The 17,970-nt window shown below is 40.2% G+C and overlaps 1 protein-coding gene and 1 long non-coding RNA gene across 11 annotated transcripts in view; one reads left to right on the top strand and one right to left on the bottom strand.

Annotated features, from left to right (window-relative positions):
• The window catches only part of LOC102382240, a 13,790-nt gene extending 6,355 nt beyond the window's left edge, over positions 1 to 7,435 (top strand). Inside the window, exons 3-4 of one of the 3 annotated variants that reach the window (XR_003094972.1) lie at positions 3,432 to 3,497; positions 7,254 to 7,435. This is a non-coding gene — a long non-coding RNA (uncharacterized LOC102382240). Of the gene's footprint in view, positions 1 to 3,320; positions 3,498 to 4,107; positions 4,249 to 7,253 lie in introns of those variants that run through there. The other 2 variants (XR_001358324.2, XR_324298.3) reach the window with 2 other exon arrangements.
• The window catches only part of NFIA (nuclear factor I A), a 429,137-nt gene that overhangs the window by 26,674 nt on the left and 384,493 nt on the right, over positions 1 to 17,970 (bottom strand). For 5 of the 8 annotated variants that reach the window (XM_025208672.1, XM_025208667.1, XM_025208671.1 and 2 more), the window contains 3 exons: positions 11,000 to 11,178; positions 8,434 to 8,599; positions 412 to 503 (listed from right to left, as the gene is read on the bottom strand). In XM_025208672.1, coding sequence (XP_025064457.1) covers positions 412 to 503; positions 8,434 to 8,599; positions 11,000 to 11,178 — 437 coding nt within the window. The remainder of the gene's footprint in view (positions 1 to 411; positions 504 to 8,433; positions 8,600 to 10,999; positions 11,179 to 17,970) is intronic. The other 3 variants (XM_025208668.1, XM_006027453.3, XM_025208670.1) reach the window with 1 other exon arrangement.

Here is a 17,970-nt window from a genome sequence, read left to right as displayed (position 1 = left end):
GTGAACAGAAAATCTCCCATTGACTTGAGCAGCGCAGGATTGGGCTGTAAGTACATCATTATCCGAGGGGTCCATCTGGGTTTCTTTTGCATGTGTAACTATATGCACTTGCAAATAGGCTAGATGCAATAAAAGACTTAAACGTTTGGTCCTGTGGGGGGGAAAAATGTGCACTAGAAGCCAATGCCTTGGAAAGCAAGGATAGTTCTCCAGTTATGAAAGAAGCATTATTACCAGATAAGCTCAAAAACACAACGGACAGACAAAAATTGCAAGTGACGTTTCACTGTTGTTACTGAGACCATGTGGGTGAACTGACAGTGGAAATGCGGTTTACTTTGTAAGAAGACATTAAAATACACAGAAGAATAACAAGCGGCACTGCATACAGAGAAGTCGAAAGCTGCCCACCTGTGTCTGTTGAGGGATATTTACAAAGCTTGGATCCCGTGGTCCAACACTGACGAATCGGTTTGCGGGGGAGGTGCTGGGTGTCGAGTAGGCTGTGAAGGGAAGGGACACATGCGTTGAGGAAGCAGCACTAGATTGCACACAAACAACACCAAAACACACCGTCTCAGAGCCACCTAAGCAGATGTTTAACATGGAAATGTGCAAACGTTTTAGAGAGCAAGAGTTGGATTTCAGACACTGGAAAGGTTTCCTCTTAGGGATGGATATATAAACACATACATAACTGAGGTGCAGAATGTAATTCCTTGAAACCTAATAAGACAATGTACTCAATTCATCTGAAGAGTTTTTTTAATTTGAGAAGAGTAACACTACTGGCCTTTTGATGATGGCTGTACAACAAGCACTGTGAGCCCCGAACCTGGGTGCATGTTCCTGAGTGCCTTCACTCACATACGTAAGTTCCCAAGTGTCTTCACTCGCATAGACTTCAAACACACTATTCATGTCAATAAACTTACTCAAGTGCATAGTAACAGAATTGGGCCCTTACTTCATTCTAGTGGAGTGCAGTATAAATTATTAAAGCCCTGACTGTCATACTGTTGGGGTCTGCAGAGTCCAAAACATTCATTTGATCTGTTTGTCAAACTAAGAATGTTCTTTTGGTGAAAAATTAATGGGTTACAGTTTGGTTGGGGTAAGAAGTGCACTCAGTCTGAAAACTCCCTTTAAAAATTGGAATAGCTCCCGTAAATGTAAAGCTATTAAACGTGATGCAAGCCAAGAGGAACCCAGCTTACTTCCAAACTGGAAGTACTTTAATGATTTTATTGTTGCTCTACTGTTCTCCACTGCAGTTGTCTAGAACTCGATACACTTCAAATTCAAAAGCTTTCAATATATCTTAAAGTAAGTCCATAGGTCTGAACACGGCACACATGCAGGCATGCGCCCTCCCCCTCTTTCTGCTTTCTGTGAATGCTATCTAAACAAAAACAATTCAAAAGTCGTTACATATATTTAAAGGATTGGAAATGCACTATACTAAATAAAAGTCCATAATGTGAAGCAAAATAAAGCTGGCTACCCAACTCTCAGATAGAGAGGTAAAAATAACTGTATAAAAAGTGGGCTGTGGCTCATGAAAGCTTATGCATCTCTGATTCAGTTAGTCTATAAAGTGTACTTTGACCTTGCTTTTGGCCAAATTAAAGTGAGGGCAAATATATAGTTTAGGTCTCATTTGAGGAGAAAAACAATTATACTTCTGTATTCCATAAAGATACTAATCTTTTTTCAGTACAGCTGAAATCCTACTGCTTTTTCAAGGCAAAGTATTTGGTGAAAACTTATGTCAGATGAGCTGTTGGTTTGAGGACTCTAGTGGATTCTCATTTCATATCTGACTATGAGGAATGGATGACCTCAATGGCAGGATCTTTGAGGAAACAAGGATATGTCAAGTGTGGATTAGGACCAATCCTATGAGAAACTGAATAATTTAGGCTCCTTTGAACTCCTACTAATTTCACTGGGAGCTTACAGTCCTCTGCACCTTTTAGGATGGATTCTGTCTTGGAGACTGAGGTGAGTTTTTCCCTTTCAGAAAGGCACTAAAACTTGTTCAGACAAAGCGACTCTGCCTTTCTGTAATTCTTAGCAAAGATTTAATATGAATACGGTGTACAGTAGTTAGGTTTCACGTCCTAAGATTATTTTTTCATAGTATTGTACAAAGTACAGCATATTTACTGGTACATTGCTTAGTATTTGTAAGTAATAACTAAATTGCAAATATAAGGCTAAGAGGACAAGTAGAACTGATGATGTATTTGCTTTGCTTTTTCTGTGCATGCTCAAAAAAGGCAGTAATTTGCAATAGATATAGCTCATCAATGGTGTCAGTTATTTTATGCACTATTTTCTAGTTCAGAAATGCTTGAGATAACTATCAGTTAACCTCTGAACCCAACATAAAACAAGAATGAAGATTCTTCCTACAGCAACAAGAGTTGGCTTAGACCTCAAAATCAGAAACCTGCTATCCAGCTCTTTGGATCCTCTTTATGAGGTAAAAGGAGTAGCTCCTTAGAGCAGCTGCCTCCACAGAAACAAAGATCAGAGGTGAATAGAAGAAACTCAAATTAACTTTCCAATTTTCAGCTACTGCATATCACTACTATGCCTTGCACTGGCAGAAATCTGGTGCAGGAAGATATGTGCCTGCAGTGCAATGTATAATGTTTTTGGCACTGATGACTATGAGGAGAAGGTTTGAAAGTGAAGAAGACATGCAGATGAAGGAAGAAAATTTCTTCTGCAGTAAAGTTCACTACAGGCGATGTCAAATTTGCAGTGAATTTTGGCTTCAGGCTCATACAACAGGATGCTTCCATCCAGCATTATTTTCACTCTGCTTAACTGAGGCAAAATGATATAATAGCTATTGCAAAACCTTTGTGATAACTGTAAAGCTAACTGCTGTCCCATTCCAAGTGCATATGCAACCATTTTGCACCAAGTGGACTTCTGGAATTTATTTGGCCCTTCTATACGAAGAATCCAATATTATTTTGGTGCTTGATCTACCAGACTGATCTACAAGATACAGTTTATTATTTAAACACTAGCAGTCTCTCAAATAAATGGTTTCTTGTTTGCCTGATTTCATACTAAGGTATTTTCTAGCAAGGCATTACAGGGAAACCACATTAAGGCTACCTTTACTATATATTTGTTCAAGCAGAAGGAGTCTAAAGTTCTTTCTCAACTACATACTCCATGTAGAGTCACTTCAGCAAGCTCATTCTGGGGGGAAATATAACAGCTATATAAAGACATGCGCTTTCGTGTTAATAACTGAAACTATCTGTAACTCGGTATCTGAAAATGCTTAAATTTAGATTGGTGCTAAGATATTAAGAGGAAACGGCAACACTGGAAGTGTTTACAAGTAAAGAATACTGAAACAATGGACATTATACATATTGTGAATGTCATATCCTATACTGCAGTGTGACGCTGATGGTGACACCACCACAATGATGTGAGGCACCAGGGGATATCTAAAGATCGCATTGGTGAGAATATCCTTTTTGCCGTGGCACGCTCAGTTGCACTAGTCCCCGTGTTGGGATGGGGCGGGTAACAAATAGAGATTCCAGCTACTGCAATACCAGCTCTACTTCTTGCAACATCCTATCTTCTCCTTGGACATTTCACACCCAAATACAGTATAGAGTGCTTCCTGCTTGATGTAGGGAGGTGGGCTGAGATGTTTTCCTGGATGTCCTACCATTTCTGACTTTTGGACTCTATTCACTAGTTTTAAGAACTGGAAACACCTTTGGTTGGCTAAAGTTATAGCAAATGAATATTTTTTAGATGCAAACATTTTTGGGGTGCTATCTTTTATTGGACCAACTGCTCAGGAGAGATTTAGGCAAGCTTTGGAGTAAAAGGCACCTTTACATAGTCTCCTTCACAGTGGTGTTTCCAACTCTATTTTACAAAAGGGGATACACAAGCTAGAGAATGATAGTGGGAGCAGTCACCTGCCATCCAATCCTATTCCTTAACCACAAGATCATCTCTGTAGGTTCCTTGGGCCAGATCCTCAGCTAATACTATGCCAGTTTACAGATGAGACACTAGCCCTTTGTGTTTTAATAAGAATATTTTCCTGATCAGTGCAGTCTTTCTTCTGTTGGAATCTGCTGTGGAGTATTTCCAGCCTGTAGCTGTGGAAATGAACTCGATGCCACAAATTTAGTATGATGCTTCACTTCAGGAACAAGCAAAAGAGAAAGAGCTGGCAGGGAAAGAACACTTGCTCACACAAATAGCTTTGGTGTTTAGCCAAAATGGCAAGAAATACTATGAAAGACAAGACATTACAAACAATGTTATGAATGTGATGTATTCTAAAGTTTTCTGCAGTAGGAAAATGCTACTGTAACAGATACTTTCCCAGAAGACTTGTTGCATGCTAATGGGTAGTCTACCTAGCAGTTGTGACTTAACAGGGAAAACGATCCGCTGCTGATCCGCATTCCAGTCTGTTCTAATCTAATGTGCTGAGAACCCTCCTGTACACATCGGACAGAGAAGTATAGGTACCTGGTGTGTACAGCAACAGTGCCTTGACGGGCGACTGATACTAAAAGTTTAAATCCAATATACACCTCCAGTCAGAGGTACAACCAACCATACTAGAACACAGCACAAATACAATGTAGAATACACTGCATACCAGAGATTCCCTCCAGCTGTGTCTCTTCCAGCACATCGCACATGCTGACAAATTAAGTTATCATCGTCATCATGGACTGGGAAAATAGGGCCCAGAAACCTGAAGTACCTTACCCCAAGGACACTCAACAAAAGTATGACAGAGTAAGAAAGAGAAATAAAAGCTCCTGATTGTGAGGCTGGTGCTTTAACCACAAGATCATTCTTTTCTTGTGTCCATGCACTTACTGTTTAACATGAAAGTTTCTTTATATAAAGACATGCTGAGTGGATGCTTTTGCCCTGCAAGGGAAAAGGAAAAGCTCTACCTATGCGAAGTTGTGAAGCATCAGAAAGTTTAGCTAAGGGAGATGTGCCTCTAAAACCAAACCCCACCTTCAAATAGGAAAGCAAATCTTGTGTTGTAATAACAGGTTCAGATACTAGTGATCTGGGTCTTTTGTGCTAAGTACTCCCAGGTGGCAGAGTCCAATCAGTACACAACAGAAGCAGGGTTTTCTCAGGGCCACAGGGGGTCAACTCCAGGAACCGTCAAGCTTGGAAAAGCAACTTAGGGCCACTAAAACCAAACCTCTTAGACAGGGAGAGATGGGACATGAACTCAGGGTCAGTGTGTAACACGAAGGTGGGTTTTCTACTCTGACTCCTCTTTTGGAGGAAAAGCATAGCCTAAAAAATCATAGGTACCATCCCCACAGTGTTGTTTCCTCACTGATGGAGGTGCTGGATTTGCAGGAGAGGTCAGATCTCCCCCTGGAAATTCTGAGGCCAACCCTGTACCCTGGATCATTGTGCAGTAGCACCTGCGTGCACCTCCCTAGGGTCTTCTGTCTTGGGAGATCCTGTTTTCCACAGAATTTTAATGTCATAGTTGGAGAGTTTTACTCTTGGGCTCAGAAGCATTAACTACCATGTTATGATGATCCTCCTTTCCAGGAGGGCATGATGTATTGAGCAGCTGCTCCTGGTTTCTGCACCCTTCTGGAGTGCCATATTCCAATTCCTGGTAGTGCTTCAAATACATTTTGTTTCTGTGGAGGGTTTTATACTAGATCAAGGAAGAGGAAGAGCACAAAACAAATGTTAATCCTTCTTCACTCCATTTCCTTGGGGATTTTTTTTGCTTCCGTACAGAGAGAGCCCGGCTGAAAGCTAACAGCACTCCTCTGTGACGCGGTCGGTTCTGTTCAGTAAGTTTCTTTCCATTACTGTAAATGCTATGGAGGGCAGGCAGCCCTGAAAAGGGATACCCCTGCTGATGCACTGGTGCACTGAAAATGCGTAACCAGGGAAAACGCTTGCTCATTTGCTTTTGTCAGCCTCTGGTGACTCCAAACTGCCTATTTCCACTCCAATATTTAGTCAAAAATAAAATAAAAAACCCAAACAGCAGCAAATAGTTATCTCAGCAGGGTCCATGTTCTATTTGCCATATTTATTCTAAGCTCAAGACATTGCTTAAGGACACTATGATACAGATATACCTGGATAGTTTTTGCACTTATTAAAGACCCGTTTAGCAGTGAAACCCTCAGTATAATGATTGCAAAGAACAGAAGCAGCAAGAAGTGAGAAGCTGACCCTGGACTGGGATGATGGGTATATTCTGGTCTGGGCAAGCAAACTCTGCAAATTATCAACTAAAGAGGGATACTTCAGTCTATAGGACCATTCTAAATTGTCAGAATATTTTTTGGAAGATTTGTCCAGTGAGTGAAATGCCTGCAGAGAGGTGAGGGGAAAGCAGGGGACTGGAGGGATATATGCCTAATGTCTGTGGGCGACATCCTCTATGCTCATAGTCTATTGTAAGCACTGAACATGATGGACTGGTTCTGATGTGAATGCTGCCCTGCAGATCTCTCGCCATTCTTAAAATCGGTGCTACCTCCTGAAAAAATCCTGTTGGCTTATTTTGCCTTCCCCTGGTTCAGGTATGAATCTAATTTTTCTTTGAAAATAGGTCCTATAAATCTACATTTCCAGAGTAGATTACACACTCCTTAAAAATTAGTCCACTGGTATAGTCAAACCATTTAGCCTGCATGATTCTTATCAAATGGAAGGTGCATGCTCGACTGTGTATAGAACTGTACGTTTAGCTATCAGACTGACTAATTACCAAGCGGTAATTATTTTTTCCTAATCTTTTGTTTAAATACCATTAACTAGCTGCTCTTGAAAAAACCTGGATTCCTAATTATCTTGACAGCTGTCAGTTGAACAATCCCAGCCACAATGGACCAGCCCTTCAGCTGGTGTAAATCAATGTGGCTCCCCTGACTTCAGTGGACATATGCCAATTCTTCCCCCTGCTGAGGATCCAGCCAAGTACACATTTAGCTTGTTTACAGAATCAGAGAATCACGGAAAGGAACGTGAAGATAACTCTTAAAAATGGTGTTTAGACATTTTTTTTTACTTTAAGCACTACAAGCTGCCAGTCAATTATGAGCTATAATTGAAATGCTGACACATTCAATGCACAGATTTAATTTTTCCCAATTCTAAAAACCTGAACATACTGAGGTATCTCAAGCTGTGCTCAGTTGGAGCTCTGAGTAAACATGAACCTTTTTCACTAGGCTGAAATACTCGCTGCTTGAGACGCAACCTATGCTGTCCGGTTGAAGGATGCCGCACAAAAATGCCATGATCTTCCGGACTTGGCACATGCCTCGAGAAACCAACCACATCGCAGTCTGGTCTTGAAGGGGTGAATTACCTGAGCTGTGCCCGAAGCTTTAAAATTTAGGCTCCATATGTTTTAAATAACACATATCTCCTTGGGTAGCAAGCAGCACGATATATAACATTTAAATAATAAAGCTTCAAAGCATGCACAGGGAATTGGTTTTTTGATTAGATTGATTGATATGTGTGTGTGTGTGTGTGTGTGTGTGTGTGGACATCTTGGACTCACCTCATTGTGGAATAAGTCACCTACTGTTGCCATTAAAGCGCTGAAAGTTTCCCCTTTGGTTTTAAATGCCAATTTGTTCGTAGCTTCATTAAATCATTTCGTAATTAACTCCTGGCGTATCCAGATTTTTTACAGCTTTAAGCCCAGCTGCAGCAGATTTTGTTTCCCAGCAGAGCCAGTCCAAAACAGTATCCCCATGTGTACATGCAGGAATTTGTGTATTTGACTTGTAGCTACACAAAATGCATGAGGGGGCTGTGCGGGTGGTAAGGAAAGGATTGGAGGTTTCACCCTGGGCAGAAGAAATACCCTAGCGGTCTGCACAAAATGTAGACCCTGCCAAGGAGCATAGTCATAAGGGAAATGAGCTGTCATAAGGGAAATGAGTCTGAGTTTCTCTAGAAAGGCATATTCCAGGGAGAGCTGTAAAAGGAGTGAGCTCTGAGGACTTGTCAGTTTAGTCTAGCGTGTCCAAGAAGCAAGTCTGTGTGGCTCTCTGTCTGCTTTCTGCAGAGCTCCGGTAAGTCCCATCTTGCAACACATGTGAAAGGCCAGCCCTGTGGGCTCTTCAGGACACTGCCAAAGGTCCCAAGTGTCCTAGCCCCCTCATCCCTCCATATTTTAGCTGCTGGCTGCTAGCTGTCTCAGATGTAATTATGTGCACTGCCAGCAAAAAAATCAAGTTGGTTCTGTATGACGGAAAATAACAAGCTCATAATTTTTTGCCAACCTTACACAATCTGCTCAAAGCATAGTCCACTCCTCCTCATCTGTGACCAGAACATAGCTACGGCATTTTGTGGATAATGAAACCCTTGGTTCCTTGTTGCATCCGTACTTACTCGGTGAAGTGGGGGAGGTGGCCCCTCCTTCTGTCGATGTGGTTGGAGGTTTTGTGTCTGGCACTGGCAGAGGCACAGGCCTAGCCATTGGTGGCGGAGGTGGTGGTGGCAACATTGGGGTAGGAAGGAATGGATTGTGCACCTTGCCTTGGCTGCTACCATTGGGCTGCCAAAAAACAAACAAACAAACAAACATCATCTATTAGGAGCCTCTGGTAATGGGAGAGTCACGTTTACAATTTTGTGCATTCAATTCTTAATTACTCAATGCTAAGGAAGCAAAGATACTAGAATGAAAGCCTGCTGTGCCCTATACTTCATTGTCTTCAATGAATTTGGCACCATACCCCACATCTGGCTTCCAGTAACTATTTTAGATCTTTTAAACCCTTTTCTTTAAGACCTTCACTCAATTTCGTGGTCCTGGTAAAACTGTTTTTCCCAGGATAATAACAGGTAGAGTCATTTTGGACCAAGTTGTACTCTCATTCACATGCACTGTACATGCACCACTGAGCTAGGTAGGGTGCATACTTAGGCAGACATTTTCCAGATTCATGCCTCTCCTGTTCTCTTAGGATATCTGTGCCTGGGACACGAGTGCAAATTTCTTTCTGCTCATTAGTAGAAAAAAATAAGCATTTTTATGGTCTTAAAAGTCAAGTAGATATTCTATTACATGAAAAAAATGAATGAATTTTAAGCAAATTGCACTCCCACAATCCTCTAAAGTTATCAACAGTGCAACTCATAGTCTAGTTGATTCTGCTGAGGAACTACTGAAGTTAAATCTACATAATTTAAAAAAAACTTAAAAGTACGCTGTTCTGGAGTGTGCAATTAGAGACAGAATGGAAGTTTGCATACCAAACAGAGATATTTTAACTGACTACCAGAAAAAACCCTTGCCTACTTGTAAAAATACTTTTAGTATCACCATAACAAGAAGTGGGGATATATTTGTTTTAAATCTGAGAAGTTACAATATTAATGCGTAACTGGCCATCTGAAAACTATATAAATTGATGCTAGTACCATTAAAAAGAAAAAGCAGGACTGTCTGAACCAGGTGGTCCATTCTAGTGACAGAAAGGATGAGATCAGTTTTGACAGCGCTCCACACATTGATCTTAACTGCAGATCTTCAGGGACCAAGTGTCCCCTTTTCCATTGATGACAAATTCTCAGGCTTAAATAAAAATACACTTATAGGAGTTGTCTAGGACTAAAGAGCCAATCATATAAACATGTGCCCTTTACGTGGCACTGTAAAGAAGCCTCGGGGAGAGTAGCTGTTAATTACTCTGCCAGGACTGGAAAATGTCCGTAGGTAGAAATAAGGACCAGCCTCACTTGACTTGAAGAATGTAATTACTGGAGTTTGTGGGACTGAGGCCTGAGTAGGAAGCCATTCTTCAGGAATATTTATGTTTCCAACATCCAGTACCTTTAATAAACTAGTATATTTAGTCACATTCCTCAAACACTATCTTGTCTTACAATTAAGTCACTTTCCTGCCAAGCAGACCTTTGCTGTATGTTCATTGTGAGTATGCTAGCAGTTCATAATGCTGAATGGTTTGGGATAAACTAAGCAAATGAATACTCAAGGAAAAAGAAAAGCACTATATTGATTTGTTGTCTAGACATAAATGTATCTGATAACATATTGCAGACATTATTCAAAGCCAGTACTGGCTGGGTTATGCAGAATAAGGTGTTTTTTTAGGTGAGGAGAAAAGAGGATTGAGGACACAGAAGCTTTTTAAGTAAGTGTAATAAATTAGATGCTAAGACTTATGTTAATTCTCATTAACACTCTCAATATTGTGTGTATAGGAAAAAAAATAATTTTGCCAGTTGTTATTCCATTGGTGGAATACAGTCACATGCATTATAATCCACAAAACATTCATTACAAGATTTAGATATGATTTACATAAAGTTTATAAACTCTGCATTTGACTGGAATGTTATTTCAATAATGTGAAGATGATGATTCACTTTATTTGATTAAAAAAATGAAATTGCTTATTTGAAGCTTTGGAACGTAGCTTAATTTTTCATAGAGATAAGGGGAAGAGATAACTGCTTACAGAAATAACAAACCATAATAAACTGTACTTTTAACATCTTGAGTTCAAGTACTGGTCAACTTGATCTAAAGGGCTATACGGCAGTATTTTTTTAAAGTGAACTTAGCTGATCTGAAACATCTGTTTCTCACCCTCCCTTTTCCTGCTCTTCCCCCCCAACTTTAAAAAATAATTAATAAAAATTATTTGGACCTTGTATTTTGCTAACCCTAGTGGAGCTTGGGTTAGGATGCATGAGGCTGAATTATTTGTAGAGAAACCTCAGAAGGTCATAGAACTACCTCCCTATCAGACAGCCTGAGTTAGTATTACCACAGTGTAAAAAAACATTTCCCAGGAGTCAGCAATTTTTTTTCTGGCAGCAACCATTCAAGGTGCTACGTTCATGATGGGTGCAACACATTAAGAGAATTCCACGGTTATTTTACATAGGACAAATACTTCTGAAGAAATAAAAACAGTTTCCTTACATTTAGGAACCCCACCTGTCCAGCCTGCTGACCAGCGTCGGGGCAGACAAGTTGGACAAACTCTTTCAGAGTCTCCTGAGGATGATAGCGAATTGCTGGGTGTGAGAAGTATGGCCCAGGCTGTTGAATAATGGGTGATGTTGGAAAATGAAGAGTCGATGGTGTTGCATGTGGACTTGCTATAGGAAAGAAAACAAAGAAGTTACAGCGAGTAGATTCCGCCTTAGATAAAACAGTTCAAATCTACTGTAGCTCTAGCGTAGCTGTTATTTTTCAAATGTACAGTATTTTTATACAACTAACCTTCACAAATGGCATAGCAGACCATATTATATCCTAAACTCACTTCAGTCCAATCCTCAGGATAAAGGAGCTAGATATTTCTGAATGATTTTCAGTATTTTTAGTGGACATTTATAAAGGAATCAGCAGTCCTTGGTAAAAGTGATGACTATTCATTACCTTAAGAGCCTTTCTAATGAATCAAGCAATAAAAAATGTATTTGGGAGATTAGGCTTGATTTAATTGACATTTCAACTAACTCTAGTTTGCACATATGGATCCGTTTTTATTTTATACTATAAATGGTCAATAATTTAATGACACTTTTCTACCTCTTGTTATTTTTTTTTCACCCCAGTTTGGGAACATTTGTTTTATGTGAAATGCTTTCTTCTGCTGAACACATAGGAAACTGCAAGCCTGCTTTCCGAATGATGTTTTCTTTTCTCCGGAACAATTTTAAGATTTCAAACAAGCCCCTAGGCCACATTGAGAGACGATGTCGAAGGGAATTAAAATTGGGAAATTAGCACGATAAAGGTAGAAAGACAGCAGGAAAACATACTGACTGGACAGTGAATGTATATAGTGACGAATCCCCTTGGCAGTGACAAATTTGTTCTCAGTTTTAGCCATATAAGGCTATTGATTTTTTTAAAAAGATTGTACAGGTAAAACCGAGGGCAGAATTATAACCGCGCAGTTTAACTGATACCTTAATCCAGCCACTTTGAATTTGAGTTATATCCAGCTAGATCCTCTTTTGCTCATATCTGTTTACACCTGCTCACCCCTGTGTAATGAAATGCCGACATTTACAGACTCCTGAATTTTCCCCTTTTCCTCTAAAATAAGTTTGTCTTTCCTGCATAGAAGCATAGTGGTTTAGTAGGACACAAGCTCTTCTCATATCCAGGGTCTATGTCTCACCAAGCGCTAATCACTGCACCACTGTTGCTCCTTCACACACTGGCCCTATTAAACTTTTATGACTTTCTTGCTCATACACTACATCTGTAAACCACAAAGAACTGATCTGATAAGAGGCATACATGGCATTCAGTATCCAGAAGAAATTCTTGCATTGGACTTGGGGTGTGTTTAAAATACAGGAAAACCCAAAGGTGCAGTTACACATCACGTTTGGGAAAAGTTGAAGAGTAAGCCAAAATCAAAGAAGAGCAATAAATATTCATTTCATAATGGCTGTTATAGAAAGACTTTTACTAAACAAAAGCTAATATCTATTTTTCAGTTTTCAGTCCTTGCCAGTTTGAAAGCATGTTACTTTATTATTACTTTTTTGCTTTAATACTCATGAAAAATGTAACAACTTCGAAGCCTGAAGTTATGGATAAAACATACACAACAAAGGTAGCAGCGAGCCAACTTTCTCAACATGATCCTGCCAACAGTGTTCAAGCTATGCTTGAACCAGTATGGGATAGTTTGGTGTTCATGCCTATTTTTGAATGAATGGTTGCAACAACCAAGGGTGTCAGGAAGCATTCCAGCTATGGTTGATAAGTTCTGGACAACTAGCAATAGTCCTCGGTAAACGGACTAAACCTGTCCAACCCAGCATCCTACATACCATTCCACTTTGAGATATCAATCATCATATAGTATGAATGTCAATGACTGCTAATGGGTGGATGTGAATCTCTGTCCTAGATATGAAGAACTTTACTTCCCATTATAAGTTTTTGAGTTATCCAGTCCTCCCAGCCCATTTTCCCAACCCATGGCTCTTTTGGAAAAAACAGGAGCGTGAAGAATTGTACTCTATCTTCCTTTTTCACTGAGACATGCATACAAGCATGCGTCTTGGATTTTTAAACTAATTTTACATGGAAGCAACTTTATCCTTATTGTTTTTAAAAGCTAAAGAATTGTATACTTGTAAGATGCTCAGGTTAGAGGTGTTGTCTTTTTGTTTTCTTGATAACTCTAAGAAGAGAGAACCCAACCCCTTCAGAGCAGGGGGAGAAAGAAAACTATCCCACTGTCCTGCGCTCCTCCTTAAAGATGCATTCATTCCAGTGTGCCTCAGTTACATTAGAAATAAATTCACGATTCTGATTTTACTTATGCCAGTTTTATACTAGATTAAATTCATTGTAAATCCTCCTTTACACAGATGTGCAATAAGCCCCTCCCCAAGCTAACATTAATTACCACAGCTGGTTGGTGTCTTTTGTCAAAAGCATTTCTTAATATTTTAAATGGCTTTTAACTAAGAAGAAAGTGAAGAAAGTTTTTATGAGAACATTTTCATGTCCTTAGATAATTTGTACTCGTTAAATGCAAATTTGATTTGGCTTTTTTTTTTTTTGTATTTACAAAGGAAAATGCATTTTTTAAACCAGCTGTGTTAATGCTACTCGAAATTGTTATGATGCAATGGTATTATCTTGTGCATAAGTACAAAAAGCTGTGCTAGTAGCTTGGCTCTCCAGCTCTGTACAGGGCCTTTCTGAGGAGCACAAGGGCTGTGTCCACACGAGCGTGGATGTATGGTTCCCCAGGAACAACCAGCAGTGGTGCATCTTGTGCCACCGCTACTTGTCCCCAGGGAATACCTGAGATACGCGCCCTCTGGTGCACAGCAGGTTACCCCGGGTGGGGTAGGGGAAGCTGGGGCCAGCACTGGGTTAGCCCCAGCAGCCTTACCTGGGATCCTGGGGGCTTCCTGGGGCTGCAGATCCTGCCGGGTGGAGCCTGGCTGGCAGCAAGAGTGTGGCTCTGGCTGGTCAGGCTCCAGTTTTGAGCAGGTGTTGCTCCGCTCTTTTTTTTGACCCCTGGATATGTGGTATGTGGCACCGCAGACATGTCTGCAGTGCCACATACCACACAACTGCGCTCATCTGAACGTGGCCAAGGAGGCAGGTCTGGGAAACAAGGCTGGATAAGCAGCCATCCCCAGACAATGCAACACCTACTAGATTCGTGGAATTTCATTTTCTCCAAATGGATGATCCAACACTTAACACATGGGGTAAGGGACAACGCTTCCCAAGGATTTGTTTTTAGCATCCCACTGACAGTATCAGTATATCTTAGCTAGCCATAGGAAGGGTTGGTTTATCAGCATGAGAATCCATTTTAATTAACCTGATTAACATTACAAAGGTGACATGCCAAGTGCTTTTGAGTTTTGAGATATGGTATGCTAACCATTAAAGTCTAAGAACCTGTCCATTAGGTGTAGATCCCGGGTGTCAAGCTCCCTTGGCCCTCTAGGCTGGATTTGGACTATGGAGAACCTTACATGCCAGATCAAGACCAGCCTCATGGGCTGAATCCAGACCCGCCTCCAGCTGCAGGTGCAGGGCAAGTGGTGGTGGCGTTTACCACCACAGGCCCTTGAGCTTTGTGTTGTAATGCACCTGTTGCTTTCCCCTTTGCTGCACACATACACTCCCCAGTAGGGCTCCATATTCCAGAATTTGGTGGTCCTCCCCCTGATCACCCAACCCCTGGATTCGAGCCCTTCCAGAAATCCTGCAGGCTGGCTGATCCAGCTCAGTGGAACAGATCCAGATCCAAACCCTGATACAAGTGATTAGCTGGATCCACTTTGGCAGATCCTACACTTCTAATACAATCTGTTTGGGAGAGAAATACAGAGGAAACAAAATGCCAAGAGACCTCCCTCACTGCAGAAAACCAGGAATATGGAATACCACTGGGTTACTGAACATGTATATCATTGTGAACATTTTTAATTGATCAGAGGATGTGAAGCCTTATTCAACTTTAGGCTGGTATTTCCCCTCCTTAAGTCTCTTAGGATCTTCCATAATGTCTGTATTTTCCTCCTATTTCTTGTTAGCTCAACTGTATCATCATAATTTACTTTATATGAATTCTCTTCCCTCCCTTCATTGCTCCTCAAACAGAAATTTACACTGGTGATATATATTCAGCGCTGCACCCTTGACATTACTTTAATTCCCTCTTCCCTTTTCCATAAGCTCTCAGAGATTCACAGATTGGACAGAGACTTGTTGCTTTTGGCACTGGCTTTTTACATAGATTCCCAGTTCCGTAGGAGGATCCCAACAAATCCTGCCAGTAGAGCAGTGCAAATAGTAAAACTCAATCTACCCTTAGGTGTGGTGTAGTCTAGTGTTAGTGTTATAGGCACATTCCTTCCCTGCCATGTTAATGAAGCATTACAGCATAGACTAGCTTTTACAAAACTGTACCATCTCAGTTGTTAATCATTAATAATCCAGGTATAAGTGAAAACCCTGGCTGAGATGTTTTACTTAGCCAGGAACATTACACTCTGTGTCCATACAGCAACAAGAAGTTTGTTATCAAACTGCGTATGAAGGGAACGGCAGTCTACAAACTCTTAGGGATTGGTATGTCCATGCAAGGCTTTCAAGGAGTAAAGGTTTATGAAGACCCTGCACAGAAAACGTACTGCTTTGGTTGACAGACTTCCAGCCCGTTACCTGTAGCTTCATCTAATTATCAGTGCACAAGAGTAGGAGTCACAATACCATGTTTATGGGTCCTAATTTTGAAAATGACTCACCTCTCACCTAGAGCACATCATTGCAGGCAGTGCTTTCCAGTATTCATTTATATGGTCAGCTCAACACTTCTGAGAATCAGACCCTCAATTTACTCCATATAGTCACTTTTGAAAATTCGGATCTTAAATCCTGTGCGTGTCAGTTCCCCCATTTGTACATTGGATATAGTATTATTTACTGACTTTGGGGTACTATGAACCTCAATCTGGTATTCTCTGTAAGTTGTAAATGGCTTTGAGCTCCTCAGATGGAAGGCAACATAGACATACTACCATTATGTCATACATAACACAGCCATACCTTTTTTTGCACATGTAAACTTGAGAAATTCATATCTTCTTATGAACCTCACTCACTTCATCACAAAAGTTTGCCTTATAAAAATATTGAGACCTGAAAATTGGAGCTTCCTTTCAAGGTATGGTTCTAAGTATGGAGAATTAGGATTCCCCAGTGTTATTAAATTGTGTATGTGTGCATTGGAAAATAGGAATTATCCTATCTCAAAGCAAGCATAAATATTTTAAAGCACACATTACATTAATTGCATTGAAGTTCATCTGAAACACCCCAGAATTTTTGTTGAAGAAAAGTAAGATGATAATATATGGTGGCCTACAACATATATTTGAATATTTTAAAACCACTGTTATTGGGCCAAGTAATTATGTACTACAGCCATTGCATCCTGCTAGGTTTTTGTGTTTTATGGGTTTCTAATGCTATGTAGCATAAAAGTTAGAGGATTTTCTCTCAGACTGCTGAATTGAAATGTCTGATTATGAAGGCCACCCTTGTCTCCTTCCCTCTTGATTTGCAGTAGCCAATAACAAACTACATTACTAATAAAACAAGCCATCCTCATTGATTAGATTAGCATTTTGTGTGTGTTGAGCAAACGAATGAGAGATGAAGTAGTAGACTGTATTCAACTGTATGATCAGACAATAAAGAATCAGTTAATTTGAAGCTAGGTATCATTTTATTTGGATACGCAGGGCCCTTCTGTAGGTTGTTGGCCACTTATACACATGAGTAGTCCTAATGAAATTAATGGGACTCCTTCTGTCAGTAAGCGCTCAACGGTGTGAGAAAAGACTTTGCAAAACCCCTCCAGTTACCAACCCTAAGAAATAGACATGACATATAGGATGGAAAAGAGAGTTGATCCACCTATCCTTTCCCCTTCTGTTCAGCCCAAGAGCCATACCAAACCCATCCAGCCCCATGATGAATGGATGAATTTCTTTCTGCATACCTTCTTAAGTATCTAAGAGGGATTGAAAGAAAGCATTCCTCTTCTCCAACCCTGGAAATGGTTATTACCCCAGTTCCTAGCCCAAGCAAGCAAAAAAGACTGGGGAATCAAGCCACCGCCCTTGCATAGCAGCATACAGCCCTTGTCCGTTCCACTAAACAGAAGGTATATTGGTTTCATTGGGGGCTAATGCTCAGATAGCTGCTGTATAAAGTGATAATTAAGTTTACTAATAGCTCATTAAACACTGATCAATCTTCCTAGAAATAGTAATATTATAACTGTAATGAAACAAGAGTATTTTCTATCAGCTTGTTTTGAGGTCACAATAATTGGCTTCATTACAATTCAGAAAGTATTTTTAAAAAGTTATTTATCTGCACATGTTATAATGTAGTTTGTTCTCCTAGATATATCCACTAAGGCTTTTAAGTTGCCTTAACTCCCTGCATGCTGTAATCTTTCTCATAGCATTAAAGTGGTGCAAGTGCCAGTTCAAATTATGCAAGATGTATTCTACCCTTTGTACCCCGAAGGTACTTATTCTCAAAATTGACCATATTAGAGTACTAATTGGCTAAGGCACAATGCTGGCTGATGTGAAATGCTTTCAAACACCATGAAACAGCTGTGTTTATCAGAAATATGGTGAGTGACTTTTTAATAAGGAAAGCTGGCAATAATCCAGATTTGTTGAAAGGAATTTACACGTCTGTGTACAATACAATACAAGAGGTGAAGAGTCGAAGACTAAAACAATAGCTTTAAAACCACAGATTTCAGTGATGAGAGCAGTCGCCAAAGGAAAGAAAAAAAAAATGAAGAAACTTGGGCTGCAAGTTTCCAAGGTGCTAAGAAATTCATTCATTCAGTCCTGCTG

This window comes from Alligator sinensis, unplaced genomic scaffold (genome assembly GCF_000455745.1).
Source record: "Alligator sinensis unplaced genomic scaffold, ASM45574v1 scaffold588_1, whole genome shotgun sequence".
Taxonomy (NCBI): Eukaryota; Metazoa; Chordata; order Crocodylia; family Alligatoridae; genus Alligator; species Alligator sinensis.
This window is presented reverse-complemented; position numbering and strand designations above follow the sequence as displayed.